Source organism: Dromiciops gliroides, chromosome 2, assembly GCF_019393635.1.
Source record: "Dromiciops gliroides isolate mDroGli1 chromosome 2, mDroGli1.pri, whole genome shotgun sequence".
Taxonomy (NCBI): Eukaryota; Metazoa; Chordata; class Mammalia; order Microbiotheria; family Microbiotheriidae; genus Dromiciops; species Dromiciops gliroides.
This window is the reverse complement of record NC_057862.1, coordinates 29,008,637-29,027,654: the sequence shown is the minus strand read 5'-3', so window position 1 is coordinate 29,027,654 and position 19,018 is coordinate 29,008,637. Positions and strand designations below refer to the sequence as shown.

The 19,018-nt window shown below is 37.3% G+C and overlaps 1 protein-coding gene across 2 annotated transcripts in view; it reads left to right on the top strand.

Annotated features, from left to right (window-relative positions):
- Nucleotides 1-19,018, top strand: part of CTNNA3 (catenin alpha 3) — a 2,043,451-nt gene that overhangs the window by 1,467,208 nt on the left and 557,225 nt on the right. For both annotated transcript variants that reach the window (XM_043982624.1, XM_043982622.1), the window contains exon 12: nt 9,877-10,077. In XM_043982624.1, the coding sequence (XP_043838559.1) occupies nt 9,877-10,077 (201 nt within the window). The remainder of the gene's footprint in view (nt 1-9,876; nt 10,078-19,018) is intronic.

Below are 19,018 nucleotides of genomic sequence, written 5' to 3'. Positions count from 1 at the left end.
CCAGACCAGTTAGAATAGCCACTCTTTGAGATCAGGAATAGTATTTTTTTTTTTTTTTGCAGGGCAATGGGGGTTAAGTGACTTGCCCAGGGTCACACAGCTAGTAAGTGTCAAGTGTCTGAGGCTGGATTTGAACTCAGGTACTCCTGAATCCAGGGCTGCTGCTTTATCCACTGAGCCACCTAGCCGCCCCCAATAGTATCATTTTTTATCTTCGTATTCTTAGTACTAAGCATAGTGGCATGCTCATTTTAGGAACATTTAATAATTTTTTTGTGGTGGTGATTTGAATTTGTTTACTTAGGTTCCTAGATTTAGAGGTAGAAAGAATCTGGCAGGCCCAATCCTATTATTTTATGGTTGAGGAAATTGACATGCAGAGAGTAAAGTGACTTGTTCAAGATTACCCAGTAAGTGACACAACCAGATTTGGACCCAGGTCCATTGACTTCACTTCCAATGGCCTTTCCACTGAAGTACCCTGCTTATTGTTTCTGCTTAGGAGAAATATCTTCTGCAACAGAATATACCGAAGATTGTAATTACTGAAAATACTGATTTTGGGGTTTTGTATCCTTAGCACCTGGCACAGTGCCTTGAGTATGGGAGGCACTTAAGCTGTATTTGCTGAATTAAGTTGAACACAGGAATCAGTCAATAAGCCAAAGGGCTTATTGAAAATCTGTTGACATATCAGTCCACTGAAGGCATTCCATAGTTGTTCTTTGTGTCATCATAATAGAAAACCACCTGAAAGGATGAAATTATGTCTTTGAATGCACTTGCTCTGAGGCAAAAGGAGAGGTATCTCCCTTTAGAAGTCCCCTTCTAGCTAGAAATTTGACAAATATTCCCAATTTACTAGGTTGTGAGGAGTGTAGGGGAAGGGTAATATTTTGCCCAATTTCATTTTGTTGTAGTGCAAGTAATGGTCATTTTTCTTTCCCTAAATGATCTGTAAAAAGCAAACAAACAAAAAAGGCTCAAGTTACCCCTGTGATATTCGCTGGGATGGAGCTGAAAACTAAAGTGTAATTTCAGCCGTGTATTATTTTTTCCCCTCCTGGGTTGACTTTTACTTATAAAAGCAGAGGTATCCATGTCAAAGTATTCAGTCCACAAAAGAGAAAACTCTTGTTATAAACCTATGCTTTGGGAATGGTAAAAGATGCTTTTGTTGGCTGCCTCCTGGGAATTTTTATTTCACGTGTGCATGTATGCATGCATGCATGCATGTGTATAAAACAACTGAGTCTCTATTAGTAGAGTTAAGGGGAAATTATTCTGGAAATGAGAAACTTGGATTTTCCTTCCCATTGGGCAATGGTCAGAGTTGGTCAGTCCTATTTAGGTAAGGGCCAGAATCAGAGAAGGGCTGCTAGAACTGTTCTCCAGGGTACCAGAATTGAGAGAGCATCCTCTCCCTTTCCTTAGAAACCACAACCCAAGTGAATTTCTCCCTGCCTAGCTCCATATCCAGCAATGATGACCTGTTCTCAGGGATCACTTTATTCCTTCTCATGCCCAACCTCTCTTCCCAATTCGACCTTCCAAGCAGAAGCATAGAAAACTCATAAGAGTACATTTTTGGCACCTCCTCTCCCCACAGTGGTCATTTTATAGACAATAGTCATTTAGCTCCTCCCCCATCTGCTTCCTTACTTTCTTGTCCCAGGCACTAGAATTCCTCAGTTATTCTTTCTTCAGACCTACCCCCCAACAAGTGAGACAGACTTTCATTCAAAGTCTCAACAGTTTAAAATGCAAGGACATAAGGCAATAACTAATACTGCTAAATTACGGCTTGCAATTTACTACAGGTGCATTATCTCATTTGATCCTCATGCCTTACTAAGGTAGGCATGATAGGTGTTATTATTCCCATTTCACAAATTAGAAACCTTTTATGGGGTTAGGATTAAAGTTTAAACTGGCCAGCTAAATTGAAGCACAGACATACGTTGACAAGCAAGAGAGATAAGTTTATTAGGCATGGCTACTGCCTGATAGGAGCCAAGGTGACATATAACCCCAGAAGTCAGGGCCATCTCCTCTCATTGCAGCTTCCTCCACCCCCAAAGGAAACTTTCCATAGTCAGATGATCACCCCATCTGTCCTTCCACCATCTGTCCTCTATAAAAGCTTTTGCCTTTCTCCTGTTCAAGTAGATAGGTATCTCAGAAAAGATCTCTGAACCATATCCCCATGAGAGAAGTCCTTGGTCAACTTTCTCTAGTGCCTTAATAAAAATTATTTTATTCTAATTGTATCACTGTGCAAAAGGGTGTAATTTTTTTAAAGAGGAATACCTAAGAACTCCCATATCAACCAATTTCCTCATGACAAAACTGAGCCTTGGAGAGAAGGAACTTGCCTAATTTTGTACCTCTGGGAAGTTTTCCAACCCAGGCATTTTAAGTGTTCCTTTCACAGTATCAGGCTGCCTGTAAGGCCTGGATGTTAAATATTATTAGCCAGGGTTTTCAACAGTAACAGCAAAATGACTATTATAATGTGGCCATATTTTTAATCATACATTGTAAGGCAGGAAGAAGAGAGGAAGTCAAATGAATATAAAATTCTTGGTCACCTTAAAGTAAAAAATAAATATTTGGAGCATTAAATCCATTCTAACTTTCTATATTTCCGATATTTTGGGCAACTTTCCTAATTATATGCCCTCCCCTCAATCCCTATTTTTAAAAGTTAAATAAAAGATTAGGGATTGAATCTAGGTGAAGTTACAACATAGTATGTTATAGTAGAGATGACCTCTTTGTGTGGGATGGACTAGGTCCTTCAAGGTCCTTCCAACTTTCAAATTTTGCATAATTCTGTGATCCTGGAAACATTGAATTTCCATGTAGGACTGGTATTGACTTTAGCCATGTCTCAAAAATGCCCCCATGTAATGTCTTATGTCCTAGACAGGAATAGCAGGAGGGGGTTCATGCTGAGATAGTTTGTCCTTTGGGTTTATCTATAAGGTGAAGACCACTGAATACTATGCTATGTATGTGGTTCATATTAATAGTTATAAATTTGAATATAAAGGAAAATATTCCCATGCCTTTACTTTTGAGTGATTAATTCACTAGTAGTTATAATGCCTCTGAAAGCAGTGTGATCTAATGGAATACAAAGTATATCTGGAGAACTTATCCTGGCCCTTTTTTACCTCTGAGACCTTTGACAGGTCATTTGACTTTTCTTAATCTTAATTTCCTTCTCTTAAAAATGATGGAGATGGGGGGCAGCTAGATGGCGCAGTGGTTAAAGCGCTGGCCCTGGATTCAGGAGTACCTGAGTTCAAATCCAGCCTCAGACACTTAACACTTACTAGCTGTGTGACCCTGGGCAAGTCACTTAACCCCCATTGCCCCGCAAAAAATAAAAAATAAAATAATGATGGAGATGGAATAATTTATCTTTAATATCTCTTCCAGCTCTCAGTATATACCTTGTCCCCTACCCCTTTTCTGAAACCTTATTTATTAACCTTTTTTAAAAAGGATATACTAATAATTTTATTTTTCCCAAATTACATATAAAAAAATTTAACATCGATTTTTAAAACTTTGTGTTCCAAATTCTCTTCTTCCCTCCCTTTCCCCACCTTAAGAGCTCAAGCAATTTAATATAAGTTACACATGTGTAGTCATGCAAAACATTTCCACATTAATCAGGTTAAAAAGAAAACAAAAAAACAACTTTAGAAAAAGGAACTAACAAAAAAATTGTGCTTTGATCTGCATTCAGATACCATCAGTTCTTTCTCTGCAGATGGATTGCATTTTTCCCAAGTCCTTCAGAGTTTTCTTGGATCATTGTATTGTGGAAAAGAACTAAGTCATTCACAGCAGATCATCTTGCAATATTGCTGTTATTTTGTATACAGTACATTTCACTTTGTATCAGCTCATGTAAGACTTTCCAGGTTTTTCTGATAGCATCCTACTCATCATTTTTAATAGTAAACTATATTTATATACTACTTTAAAAAGAGATTTCCTTACAATAAACCCATGATGTTGATTATTGCAACAACAATAATAGATAACATTTATATAGTGCTTTACACCTAACAAAGAATTTTCTTCACAATAGTCCCACAAAATAAATACCACACATTGTGAGGGTATATTTTGAAACTTTCTAGGGTTAGCATTTTTTTTCTGTCTGCTCATTGCCGCCTATTTCTTGACTTTTAACTCCTTAAAGTGGGGCACTGCTTCAAGGGTACAGTGTCCCAACCTTCAGAGGGTCTCAGGTGGTAAAATTTAAGGTGAGGCATGTTCACCACTTCCCTGGCCTATTCTCTGTGATGCAAGCAACCACAAGCCTGCTTGCCCTCTGACCTGGAAGAGAGTCCTGTTCCAGTATGGCTGCAAGCACTGGTGTGCTTGCACCGCTCCTCTACCTGGACCACCACTCAAGACTGCAACCTAAATCCTAGCTCAGGCAGAACAAGAGTCCTGCCTCAGCACCAGAACAGGCCCTTGTAATCTCCCCCTGACCAACCACTCAATGCCCTCATTGTCTGTGGACTGAGTTCCAAAAGCAGCTGCTGCCACAGCTGACTCAATGGCTCCTTTGGGGTGCTCTGCCTGGGGCTGGATCTGCACAGTGTGGCCATGGGGCTGTGCCCAACTCTCACCTGGTACAACAGATCTTTGCTGCTGACCTTTGAAGCTGTCTTTAGCTGGAAAATCATCTAACCCCATTCTTTTGTGGGTTCTGTTACTTTAGAAATTGTATTATGGGGTTATTTGAAGGTATTTGGAGAGTTATTGAGGAGAACTCGTGGAAATTACTTCCCTTCCTCCACCATCTTGCATCTGCCTCTTTTAATCTTTAGTAAGTCTTTACTCAGATACAACCATTCTGAAGAGCAATTTGCAAGTATGCCCAAAGGGCTAAAAAACTGTGCATACCGTTTGATCCATCAATACCACTGCTAGGTTTATATCCAAACAATATCACCCAAAAGAGAAAAAGATTTATTTGTACAAAAACATATATTTATAACAGTTCTCTTTTTCTGGTGGCTAAGAATTGGAAATAAAAGGAATATCCATCAGTTGGGAAATGGCTAAACAAGCTATGGTATATGATTGTAATGGAATAGTATTGTGGTATAAGAAATGACAAGCAGGATGATTTCAGAAAGTCCTGGAAAGACTTATATGAACAGATATATACGGAAGTGAGCAGAACCAAGAGAATGCTATGCACAGAGACAGCAATATTGTTTGAGGAAGAACTGTGAATGACAACTATTCTCAACAATACAATGATCCAAGACAATCCCAAAAGACTAATGATAAAGCATACCATCCACATCTAAAGAAAGAACTGATATTGATTGAGCACAAACTGAAGCATCTTATTTTTCACTTTTTTTTTCCTTTTTTCTTATATATGAGTTTTCTTATACAAAATGACTAATATGGTAATGTTTTACATAATTTGACAAGTATAATCTATATATGATTGCTTACTGCCTCAGGGAGGGGAGGGAAGGAAAGAGGGATAGAATTTGGAACTCAAAACTTTAAATAAAAATCTTATTATTTTTAATAAGTCATTACTGTTAGCTTATGGAAAAATATCCGAGCCAAAAAGAAACCCATCATTTCCTTAGACATCTTCAAGCAATGATTAAATGACATTTTGTTGGGATTTTCACAGTGGTGACTCTTCATTGGATATGAGTAGGACTAGACAGCAAGGTGGCACAGTGGACTTGGATGTGAGAATTGGAGTCAACAAGAAAGGAATTCAAATTCTGCCTCAGTTTCTTAATATCTCAGTGATTGTGGGCAAGATACTTCCTCTCCATGCCTCAGTTTCCTTATTTATGCAGTGGGGATGAAGTGAGTTAGCACAGATAAAAATTTCTTTGTAAATCTTAATTGTAACCTCTGTACCTGTTTTTGTAAACCTCTTTTAAATCTGTTACAAAAATGTTAGCTTTTATTGTTGTTAAATGGTCATTTAAGTATTTTCCAAACCTGAGATTCTGTGAAATTATCAAAATAATGGAGACTCTGTGAAATCTTCCATGATCTTTAAATATTTAATGCTAGGAGCTCTGTGCTTTATTTTGGACTTCTCCTGATATTCACCAAAATATTTACCTTGGATTCCTAGGGATGTAGCTATCTACCTCTTTAAATTCTTTCTACTCAGTCTTCTTTTACTTTTATTTGCAAATATGTGGCCTAATTAATTTTTCTTTAAGGAAATTTGCCTTTTCCAATGCTGTTTCTGAAGTTAACTTTATAACACTTGAACACACTAGCCATGCACAAATACACACCAGACTACAGAAATAAATAGGAATTTTGACAGTGTTAGATGCGTGCTTTCTTTTAATTCAATCCAGTAAATGTTTATGAAGACCCTACTATGTGCAGGGTCCTGAGGGACCAAAAGTCAAATTTAAGCCCTATCTGTTCTCATGAGACTTACATTCAGCTGACATATGTAACTGCATATCATTATACATGCTATAAACATAGCACATCAACTATATTTTGGAGTTGATGTACAAAATGCATAACTTAAAATAATACATTGCAGTTTGTAAACTATATTATTCCTAAGGGAAAAGAACCAAACATTCAGTGTGAACAAACATGATTTGTATCATCTTTGCATAATTCATAGGAAGAAAAATTGCCCAGAAAAAAATCTGTTTTGAAGCTGTTTTGGTTGGATCTACAATTAATCCTGAAGATATTCTAGTTGTCTTAAAGTATTTGAAGGATGGTCACTTGTGAATAAAGGGATATTAGCTGCATTCTGATTGGTGCTGCAGGGGTAATAAAACAGGGAGTTGGGAGTTGCAAGAAGGCAGTTAGGCTAAGTGTGAGGAAAAAGCTTCCAAACAAACATAGTAGGTGCTTCATGCATCTTTGTTGTATTGAATCAAAATGACCTAAAATGGAATGGACTGCCTCAGGAGAGAGCAGTCTTTTCCCCATTGAGGTTTTCAAGGGAAGCTTAGGAAAAAAACAGCACTTATGTGGGATTCTAATTAGAGGGATTGCTTCTAAGTAGAGTTTGGAATTGATGGCTACTTATTTCCCTTTCAACTAAGATTTTGTGAAATGAAAATTCCAGATTTTATTGTAATCATAATTTTCCATTGCATAACTCTTTCTTTTCCATTAAACTTCTTCATGCAAGAGAGTTCTTAACCAGTAGTCCATGAACTTTAAAAAAAATTAGACCACTGCATTTCAATAGAATTGGTTTACTTTGCAATCCATTTATTTTATTCATGCATTAAAAAAAAGCTGAGAAATTAGGGGAGCAAAGGGGCTGCATGAAGATTGAGGACATACTGATGTCAACAGAATATCAGCTCTAGAGAATTAAGAAAATTGGTTAACATTTTGGCTAATGGTCTTTGTGGAGAAAAGCACAATGAGAAATTCCCAAGCCAGAGCTCCGAATGCCCAGACACAGTTCCCTAGTCTTTTTCCTTGAAGATGAATTTCAGACTTTATTTAAATAGACAGTGTGTCTGTATTTGTGGTTAAGGATCCAAGGGAAATGCACCCATACAACATTATTCTGGTAGACTTCAGCATTAAGAAACATAAACACACACTGGCAAGTCACTCACTAAAGAGGAGATGTCAGCTCTGAGAAAAATTGAAATTTAATGAGAATAGCTGATGTTCACCCAGTACTTACATGCTACCTTCCATCCAGCAGCTCACCTCATCCTTCCCTCTGTAGCATAAGTAGTTGGGATAGATTGACATCCATTTTGAAGATGAGCACACTGAATCATGGAGAGGTTAAATAATTTGCCACGGTGATCCAGTATAAAGAGCAGAGTTGGGATTTAACCTCACTTTTTTTTTTCTGACTCCAAAACCAGGGTCCTTTCCAGTGCAGTTTCTATGACTATGGCATAGATCTATAATGAGCATTTTTGGTATTCATGGTAAGTCAGCAGAAAATAATCCTTAAGGATTTTTTTTAAAAGACCAGGCCAGTTAGTGGAAGAGACCACAGCAGACACTCTTAGGACATTAACTAGGACAGCTGCTACATGAGGTTGGGAGGAGCAACAGTTCCCCTAGGTATAGTGTTGAATATATGCTGGACATAGAGAAAAAGAACAATACATTACCTATCTTCATGGAGCTTCCAATCTCTTAGGGTATGGTAATTTCAAGAGGGAAGGAACTCCAGAAAAGGAGGTGATCATTGAATAGACCTTGAAGGGAAATGTAGGGAATCAAAGAGGAGGAACTGAGGAATAAATATATTCTAGACCTGTGGGAAAACAAGAAGGTTTAGTTCTTTTACTCCTAGTGGTTCAATAAACACTAAATTCCTAGCGCTTCTCTCTGGTAGGAGTGAGCATACATATTATGGCAAGTGAACCCATAGGTGTGAAGTCAGATTGGAATGTAGAGGCCTGAAATGGGAGTAATAAGAAATAGGGGGGCACCTAGGTGGTGCAATGGATAGAGGCCCGGCCCTGGAGTCAGGAGTACCTGAGTTCAAATCTGGCCTCAGACACTTAACACTTACTAGCTGTGTGACCCTGGACAAGTCACTTAACCCTAATTGCCTCACTAAAAAAAAAAGAAATAGGGCTAGAAAAGTGGTTTGTAACCAGATTATGAAAAGCTTTTAATAACACTACAAAAATGTGAGTAAATCTTAATTAGCTATTCATATCTCCATAATTAATAAGCATTTGCTTTTCGGTACCCACTGGGTACCAGCTATTTCACATCAGCATTATAAACTATACCATGTCAACATGATCATTTCATTTCCATATTGATATTATCTTGTAATTGACAAGTTCACTGTTAACTTTTTATTTGAAAGAACATTTCAATATGTTTTCTTTAAAAATGTCTTCTATATTGTGAATTTAATTATCAGTAACTTGAAATATACAAATAATGTTGTATAAAACAACTTTTGATTGTAATTTAAATAAATGTACATATGTATAATTTAAATGATAAGACAAATTATTCATTTTTGTCATTGTCTACATTTCCTTTTTGTTCTCTTCTGTTCATACTTTAGTAAATATTAATTCTATACTTAGTCACTTAATATGTCTACGTTTTAAGCAAATTCCTGACACATTTAATAGTTCATAGACTTGATAAAACCTGTGTTGGAGGAAGATGTTCCCATATTAGGTGTTTTCCACATTGGAAATTACATATCCATACATAATTGAATATAAAATAAATATGCCTTGCAATATTTGCTTTATTTATTTGGAATGAGGGATATTTTAATGAATCCTAAGTAACTTAAAAAAAATTTTCCTATTTGTATATGAAAAAATAAATTATTTCTATCAATATTTATTTTTTCCTTGAAGAACTAATATAAAATCTGTTTTTTCTGGGGGGGGTCAAAGAATGTTTTATTCTACTTTTATGAATATGATGACAGGCATGTAACAAGGAATTCCAAAAACACCACACACTTTCATATTCTACATGAAACAGTACTGATAGATTATAACAGGGTTAAAATAAATAAAATCTTCCACTGGGAAATCAGAGGATAATATATAAATTTATTCCCATTTCTCTTGTACCTTCTTTCTTCACCACACTCTCTCTCCCTTCCTCCCTTTTTGTCTCTCTGTGTCACCGTCTCGCTCTATCTCTCTGTATCTCTCTCTCTCTCATTGACTGTTTTGCTGCACAAGAATTCTCTCAATCTGTGATCTAAATGAAATGAGATAACATATTAAACACTTTGCAAACACATAAAGCATTCTATCGAAATGCTAGATATTTTCAAGCTTGTGTGATTTTAGTTGTGAAAATTCCTCCCCTGTCTAACACTTGCCTTCTTTGTGTTGACAGAGAGCCACATCTTGGAGGATGTCAACAAGTGTATCATTGCTTTAAGAGACCAGGATATTGACAATTTGGACCGTGCGGCTGGTGCTATCAAAGGACGGGCTGCAAGGGTGGCTCACATCGTTACGGGAGAAATGGACAGCTATGAGCCAGGGGCTTATACTGAAGGAGTGCTGAGGAACGTTGGCTACCTTACCAACACTGGTAAGTCTGAGGTTCTGATGCCAGTTGATTTTCCTGTCTTCCTGTTCTTGTACAAAATACAATTGCAGCCTGTGTATGTATTCTGTTACAGATGACAGTTCAATCTAGTACATAGCTGCATCCCATTGTCGTGGGACGAATGTGTTTATAGAAATAAAACATTGTTTTCTTGATAGGATGCATTGGCATCTATGAAACATCAATGATAATAGATTTGGAGTGGCAGGGGACCTTAGAGGACATTTAGTCCAATCCCCTCGCTTTACAAATGGGCAAACTGAGGCCAACAGAGGTTAAGTGATTTGGGGATATTTTTAATTGATAGGTGCTTATATCCCTGCATAAAGCCAAATTTCCCTCTGCAACATCCATGTACAGTTTCCAATTCTGTCCTCTGGGATCAGGAAGAGTAAGTGAAGTCAAGAAGCATCTATTTGGTGCTTACTAAGAGTTTGGCACTTTACTAAGGACTAGGGATATAAAGAAAGGCACAAAGAATATCTTTCCTCAAGGGACTTCCTGTGTGAAGAGGGAGACAACATGCCAACAATTATGTGTCGAATGGCAGATTGGAACTAACCAAGAGAAGGAAGACACTGGTATTATGAAATATTGCAATGCCTCCACCACCCTGCCAGCCTTTGATTTTCCAAGCTTAACTCCCCAGTGCCTTTAAGAGAACCCCAGTGACATGACCTTATGGCCTTTCATAATCCTTGTTGTCTTTAGTAAAGTAGGCCGTAGAGACCTGAACACAGTAGTGTAGTTGTGGCTCAACCAAGGCAGAATGGAACAAGCTTTTTGGTCACCTCCTTGGTGCTATGTCCATCCCTATTCATGCAGCATTAGGGGGTGATAACTTTCTTGGCTACTGCCATGTATGTAGACTGACCAGGTATATCCATCTTTTCTAGAGAACCATCCACTGTCTTGGGCAATCACTACATAGTTCAAGATTAAGCTATTTTTAACTGGAATAGAAAGATTATTCAAGAAGGAACTGTGAAGCCCAGAATTTAAAACTGAATCTACCATTACCTAACTGCTTCATCTTGCAAAACCCATTTCATTTTTCTAGGCCTGAGTTTTGTCATTTGTATAATGAGGGGAAAAAGGTTACATGATCTTCATGGTCCTTTTCAGCTTTCACATAAACCTACTGAGTGATTTAAGATACAGTATTCAATTATCATCTTGGACATAGTCCATATCTTGACATGTTTTTTGTTTTGTTTTGTGGTTTTTGGGGGGGAGGGGAAATAAGGGTTAAGTGACTTGCCCAGAGTCACACAGTTGGTAAGTGTCAAGTGTCTGAGGCTGGATATGCACTCAGGTCTTCCTGAATCCAGGACCAGTGCTTTATCCACTGCACCACCTAGCTGCCCACATGTTTTTCAAATAAAATTAATCAGCAAATTCTTATTGAAAATCTATAATTACTGTTACAAATCTGTTGTTTTTCTAAAGCTTAGGATTGGACATGGTCCTCACTTTCAAAAGTTCCTCATTATTAAAATTTCCTTTAGAAACTCCAGAAAGTTTTTGAATCCATAGAATCTCCTTTACCTCTGTGCTGTATATTCTACATAAGACAATACATATGACTTTTATAAGTTACCAAATTCAAACTTTGTATCTGCCTACACTTATACTTCCTGCAAAATTCTCAAGTAGAATGAGTTGATTTCTTATTTAATGTGATATTACTGGGTTGCCCTTTTATTGACCCCAGATGTTTTTGTTTTCAATTTGAACTTTAAAATTTAAATCCTCAACCCACGAGACAGCTTTTTTCTTATTTTTCTCCTTTTCTGTAATGCTAAGAAGGTGTTACATTTGGCAGAAAAGTACCATATCCAATTAATTGAGGCAATGAAGGGCATGAGAATGAATGATTTACTTGTACTCTGACCCTGATGTTAATTAAGAGGAACATGTGAAAATGAAGTCCCCATGTATGGAAGTGATCTGGATGAACTGTAATATTAGGTTGGGTAGAAATTATCCTGATCTTGTTTTTGCTCTTCCTCTGGACCTTTGATGGAAAGAGCAAATGACAACTGTTGCTACACATTTTTCTCATTACCTGTCTCTTAAAATCTTTTTTCACCTAAAATAATGAAACCACCATGGAAACCAAAGGAAAGAGGTAAATAAAGGTGTTACATTTCCACATGAGATTTTGCACTCTGTTGCACCATCTACACATCCTCTTCTTTAACATCTCACCCCACCCCACCCCACCTCCATCTCTGTTATTAGCAAGGCACATAAGTTTTGCTTTTTGAATCCTTCAGATCCTAATTAGGAACAGTCACAATTTCTTTCACTCATTTTCTTCATACAGTGAAATCTACAATCTAATACCCTTAGCATCTCTATGTGCTACATTTTTCTTCTACTTAATGGTAGCTCTTGGATAGTTAGCATATATATCAAGGGTAAGTCCTTTACGGATGACATTCTTTTTTTTTTTTTTTAAATAAAAGTATTTTATTCTTTTCCAGTTACATGTAGAGATAGCTTTCACCATTTGTTTATATGATTTTCAATTTCAAATTTTTCTCTCTCCCTCCCCTCCCTCCATGCTTCCCCTAGACAGCAGGTAATCTGATATAGGTTGTATAGATACGATAACATCAATCACATTTCTGCATTAGTCATGTTATATGAGAAGAATCAGAGCAAAAAGGAAAAACCTCAAAAAAGAAAAACAACAGTACCCAAAACAAAAGAAATAGTATGATCCAATCAGCATCCATATTCCACAGTTCCTCTTTTTTTTCTGGATTTGGAAAGCCTATTCCATCATGAGTCCTTTGGAACTTTCTTGTACCATTGTATTGCTGAGAAGAATCTAGTCTATCACATTTGATCAACGCATAATGTTGATGATACTGTCTACAATGTTCTTCTGGTTCTGCTCAACAGATGACATTCTTTACATGAATCTGCCTCTTGTTATGTGTGAGAACCTCAGTGATTGAGAGGTATAGTGAAGTGGTATCCAACAGAAATAGAACATATGTTGACTTAAAAAAACATAGATTAACATTATTGTTATATTTTTATTTATTTTACTAAACATTTCCCCAATTACATTTTGTTTTGTTTTGCTTTGCAGGGAAATGAGGGTTAAGTGACTTGTCCAAGGTCACGCAGCTTGTAAGTGTCAAGTGTCTCAGGCCAGATTTGAACGCAGGTCCTCCTGAATCCAGGGCCAGTGCTTTATCCACTGTGCCACCTAGCTGCCCTGCCCCAATTATATTTTAATGTAGTTCAGGCTGCTTTGAAGGAGTGTTGATGTCTGAATGCAACTGTTGGGTCAAGAATTTGACACTTTTGGTATATTGGATAAAGATCTGGCCAAACCATCTACTCATAATTCTAAAGACAAGAATTACAAAATTTGGGTGCTGGAGGCTAGCCTCAGTAACCATCTAGTGTACTCATAAATAAAAGGAATTTTTACTTTATTGCAAGATAAGTGAGAATGTAGCTTCTATTTGAAAACATCCAAAGAGAAAGAACCTCCATGGAAGCATCTTTCTTATTTGAGCAGCTCTAATCAGGAGTATTTTTTCTTCATTCTTTGTTTTCCCCTGATACAGAGCTTAAGTTGGTCTCTGCAACTTTTCTCATTGTTCCCCTTGGCTCAAGAGTTATATCCTAATGACTATAAGAGCCTGGGCAATAACCTTTTAGTACATGAGACAACTTATTAAGTAAGCATATGTTACCAAAAAGTTGTCCATTTGAATTAAGGAGTTGCTTCACTGGGAGTTAGATACTCTGATGGAATCAAAGTTCTCGCAAATGAAAACAAATCACTGTGATGTTGAAATCTTAGGTTTTTCAAATTACAGGGACCTTAGAAGTCCTCTAGCTCAAATTTTCTATGTAGTTCTAGAATCATCTTCACCAAATCCAAAGAGCTGAAATTCAATCTCTTTTTGACCACTTGTAGAGACTTAAGAAGAAAGTTGGAATATATAGAGCTGGGGAACCCACGTGCCCACCAAGGTAGTCAATATAGGGGATAAAGAGGAGAGAGAGAGGCTAATACAGGGGTGATAGCCTGGGAGAGAAGTAAGGGGGTGATGAATTATATGAAAATGCCATCATCCTGTTATAGGCCCTCATTGCACCATATCTTAACTATTAAAATCACCTCTGGTTGGTCTCCCTGCCTAAAATCTCTGCTCTAGTCCTTGTATCACTCAGGTGTCAAAGTGATCTTTTAAAAAAAAATGTAAATCTGATCACTCTAATTTATTCTTTTTCTCAAGATAAAAAAAAATACCCCTTGGCCTATCTGCCATCCAAAAGTTCATTAAGAATTTTATCTATGTATGTTGGGACATTCTGTTCATGGAATTACTGCTGTACACTGGGGATTAGGCAATTGGAAGATGGATAAAGGATATTCTCCTTGGGTGTGAATTTTCATGTTATCTCCACCATTTGATTCTGAGTTCCCTGAAAACAGGGACTATATTTGGCCTTTCTTCATATCCCCAGTTTTTAGGATAGTCCTTGACACATAGTATGCATTTGACAAATGATATTTGATTGGCAGAATGATTGAATGACTGAGATATTCTCTTCCAAACAGTTGGAGGAGCACAAATTTTGGGCTAGAAGGGCAGACCTATTCTAGGAGGCAGGATATGGAAAATTTTGAGGGTGTTGACATTTTTAAAGATTCTCCCTGCTTCCCCAAATCTCTGATTTTATATTCAGACTACTTGCACTCTAAGCTCCATTATGAGCTATTATTACTTAATATATGTGTGTATAGGGATACATGAAACTAATTAATAATACAAATAAATAAAATTATGTGTGTATACACATATACATATATGTATGTACACACATACTTTTTATATACATACATATACACACATGTACATATGACATGTGTGTATGTATGTATGTGTATAGAGATGGCTGGATAGATAGATAGATAGATGTCGATATAGACATCGATGTGGATGTAGACATAGACATAGATGTAGTTATATTTTTCCTTTTGAGCAGGTTGCCCTTCAGTATTGCTTTAGGTTTGTCTTTCAAAAGGTTTATCACCATCTATGTGTAAAACCTTATATATAAAATTAAAAGAGAAAGCAATGAATTTGAAATATTAATTTTGCAAACTCATTACCAGGAATTTCTTAAGCTCTTATTCTCAGCCAAGTCATATGCTGAACACTGAGAATAGAAAAGAAGCAAAACAAAAATAATCCTCCGTTTCCTACCCAGGGAGTTTATATTCCATTAAGGGAAGACAACATATCTAAGGGAAGTTGAGAGCTGGTATAGAGGATGGGGGTAAGACTGAATTTGCATAGGTACATGGTAGAAGATGAAGTCCAGATGGTCAAGAGTGGAGACCAGAGAATAATGGAGAAGAGACATAGCTAACATAGGCCCTTCATTGAAATGGAAATTCTGGGAGCTACTGACCAATGAGAGGAAGACTGCTGGGGTGGATGGATCTTCCAGGGGGTGAAGGCACTAGAGAAAGGCAACAAGTATTTATTGAATACTTACTATATGTCAGGCACTGTGCTAAAATGACGTTACAAATACAGGCAAAAAACTAAAATAACACAGATGAAGAAGTTGAAGGAGGGGAGAGAGGGAATTGTACCTGGCATAGAAGTATGGTTTTGAAATCTAGAACCTCAAGAGCATGGCCAGAATAGGAATGAAGACCCTTTGGCCTGAGTACCTCCACAAAATGGATATCCCAAGCATTACTAACTAATAGGAGAAAAGGGTGGTCCAACTGATAGATATTCTATGGTCAGAAATCCACAGGAGTACTTGGAGATTCTAGGGTAAAAAGGAGCCAGGGTCTGAAGGTCCAGGATGAGGTAGCATCAGAGGGCATAGTAACAAAGCCTAGAAATTCTGGAGTAGTGCCAGGAGGAAATGTCAGGAAGAAGAGATGGAGGAATCTTTGTGGGTGTGAAGTCTTTTAGGGAAAGGTGGTGAAGGGATCGTCTCAGGTGACAAGACTACTGTGGGATGGTGGGAAAAAAAAGAAGTCTGAAAAATCAGGAATAGAACTCAGAACAGAATGAAGAGGCAAGCATTAATAACATTCACCATTCCTTGAAATGGAAGTTCTGGTGTCATAAATGAAATCCCAAGATACAGAGATCTGTGCATGATTAATCCATTTTTAAGGCTAGCAGTAGCCAATAAATTAAGGTCATTGGTCTCCCTCAGTTACCAAAAACAAGTGAACTTCCCAGGGCTCTTTAAGTGCAAGTGTCTTCCTCCTGACAGTAGGTCATTGGGACTTCGCCTGGCAAATGTAAGGCAATTCTGATTGTTGGACATTTTTATAAATGATATTCTAATGAGGTGGGCTAAAATTTCTCAAGTCCTACCTATTACATCATCATTGTGGGGTGGCAGAGAAGGGTAGAGAGGAAGCTGGAGAAAGTGAGCTATTAATGAGACCCAGGTGCATCTAGCAATCTTGGCCATAAAAACCACTCTAATTAGAATCTCCCTGGCTTAGTCTCCCCTTTTTAGACCAGGCCATCCCCAGTTTTGGTGAGGGGAAAATAAAGGACAAAGGGACATGTCTCTAAGAAAGGACTTAGCTTAGTCTGATTTTTGTTTATCGGTAAACAGAAACAAGGCTCCTCCATTGCCCCAAACTAGTTAATGAGCAAATACCATGGAGGCTGAGATTAATTACCTTATTCTGTTACACCCTTCAGAAAAACAAACAAAAAAAAACCTGACTGTCCTTGAGAAGTAGGGTCTGAGGAAATGAATGAATTCACAAAGATATATTGGTAATAAATAATACAATCCAATATTAATTTTCCTCACTAATCAGAGGAAGGGGCCACAGTGGCAGAGGGTTTGCCAGAGTGAGAAGTCTTCTGAGCAATGGTAGAGATGCAAGTGTGAGAGTCAGAAGTGATCCCAGAGAAGAATTAAGGAAGATAGGTTTGCTTGGGATGGGTGGTGGTGGTAGATTCATTCAGTGGGGTCAAGTTATTTGCAATTTAGTGCTTGATTATCATTGTACCTTGTATATAGTAAATGCTTTATTTTAGCAAATGAATATGAAGACATATGTACATGATTTTTCACATGTGTGTCTGCTGTAGAACTTTCTCTTCTCTTTTGCTTGGGCCTCTTTGTATTTCTGTCTCTCTGTGTCATTGTCTCTATCTTTCCCATTGGTATTTTTAAATATATCAATGCTTTACTAAACATCTCGAACAATTAAAAAAAAAATTACATTCACAATGTGAGGGCACTACCTTCTTCTCTTATTACCCTGTATTCCTTCAGAGTGATGGAGGGGAAGCTTAAGATGACCTTAGGCAATAACTTCATTAACTAACTTGGAACCAGTCCTAATTAATGGCAATTGCCCCCAAGTAAATTGATCATCCCAGGCAGGCTGATTCCTTCCATCCCTCACAAATCAAGGCTGTTGCCATTCATATCTAGGGGATGTTATTCCCTGAGGACATGCCTTTCTCAGCTAAGCCCAGATGACTAAATCCAAGAGACCCACAACTCCCTCCATGGGTCATAAGGAGTAGGATCAACCAATATTGGAGGGAAATCCCCCACATCACTCAGTTCTGTTTAGGATTTCCTGGCTGTGGAATTGTTCAGCTTAACATATAGCAAAAATATGTGTCATTTAAATGGTGACAAGTGGCTAGAGCTCAGATCACCAGAGCCTGAAATGCCTCTGCCACTGGTTCTTCTAGGTTGATGTTAATTGCTTCCAATGGGGTTAGGAATTGGGGAGAAGATGCCTCAGGTGCACGGCCTGAGGGATGGTCACAATTTACCTGAATATTTGTGCTTCTGCTTTGTGACAGCCAGCTCCCACTGCTAGTGATTACATAGTGTCGCAGTGGTTTAAATTCCCTGTTGCTGAGACTCATAAGATGCCCAGTCTTAGAGCAGAGAGGGGTCTTTTCTCCACTCAATAATTTCACAAAACTTCCATTAATCTTTGGGTGAGTTATGCCCTGAAATCCCCAATCTATAAACCCAGAATAAATTCTGCTTACTCTGTACAAGCAGTGACTTATTAGAAACCATTTCTACATAACACGACTTTCCAAACCTGTCAGTTCAATTTCTTGGACAGATTCTTCTCTATTTGCAGTTTTAATAATACTTCTTTTTGTCTAGATTTCTAGCTTTTAAGAACATTAATTTCAATCTTTCTCTGAAACAGGTTCCCTTGAAACACAATAAATATATACTTATTGAAAGGAATTCTAATCAAAGTATTAGATGGAAATATTAATTAGTTTGATCTTAAGAAAAGCTGATCAATTTGCACAGCTAGTTTTTCCCTTATCTCTAACCTCCCCCAGAAGTATTTCTTATCCATTAAACATATTTTTATTCCTGAAATTAAGAAAAAAAGATATTGTTCTTTGTTCTCTACTTCACACAATGGAACTATTATCTAATAAATAAACACAGTTAAGGGAATGGTAAAATCATATATTCAGAATTATAAAAACTGACAAATTTCCTTTTTACTAATGTGAAAACATTGTATTTTATTTCTATTCATAGTACCTACAACTTGGGGGTCTTATCCTCTTCAAAAAAAGTGTCAATGGCAAACCACTATGAAATGTTCTAATATGGATACTGCATTATCTCTGCAAAATATACCTTGTGGTATTGTGGGTAATTAAAACCAAGCCACACTTATATAAATCACAAAGAACCTTTTGGAAAATAACATCTCTGATTTTAATCAGACTTTTGTGCTCATTAACTCATTTTCAAAGTTTGGCAATCTTCCAAGAGTAATCACAACACTGGGCCATATCACATTTTTGGAATGTTTATTATAAGTACCTGGTCTCACAGGAGATTCATATAATATGCGATTCTCTCTGATGTGAGTCAAAATTGG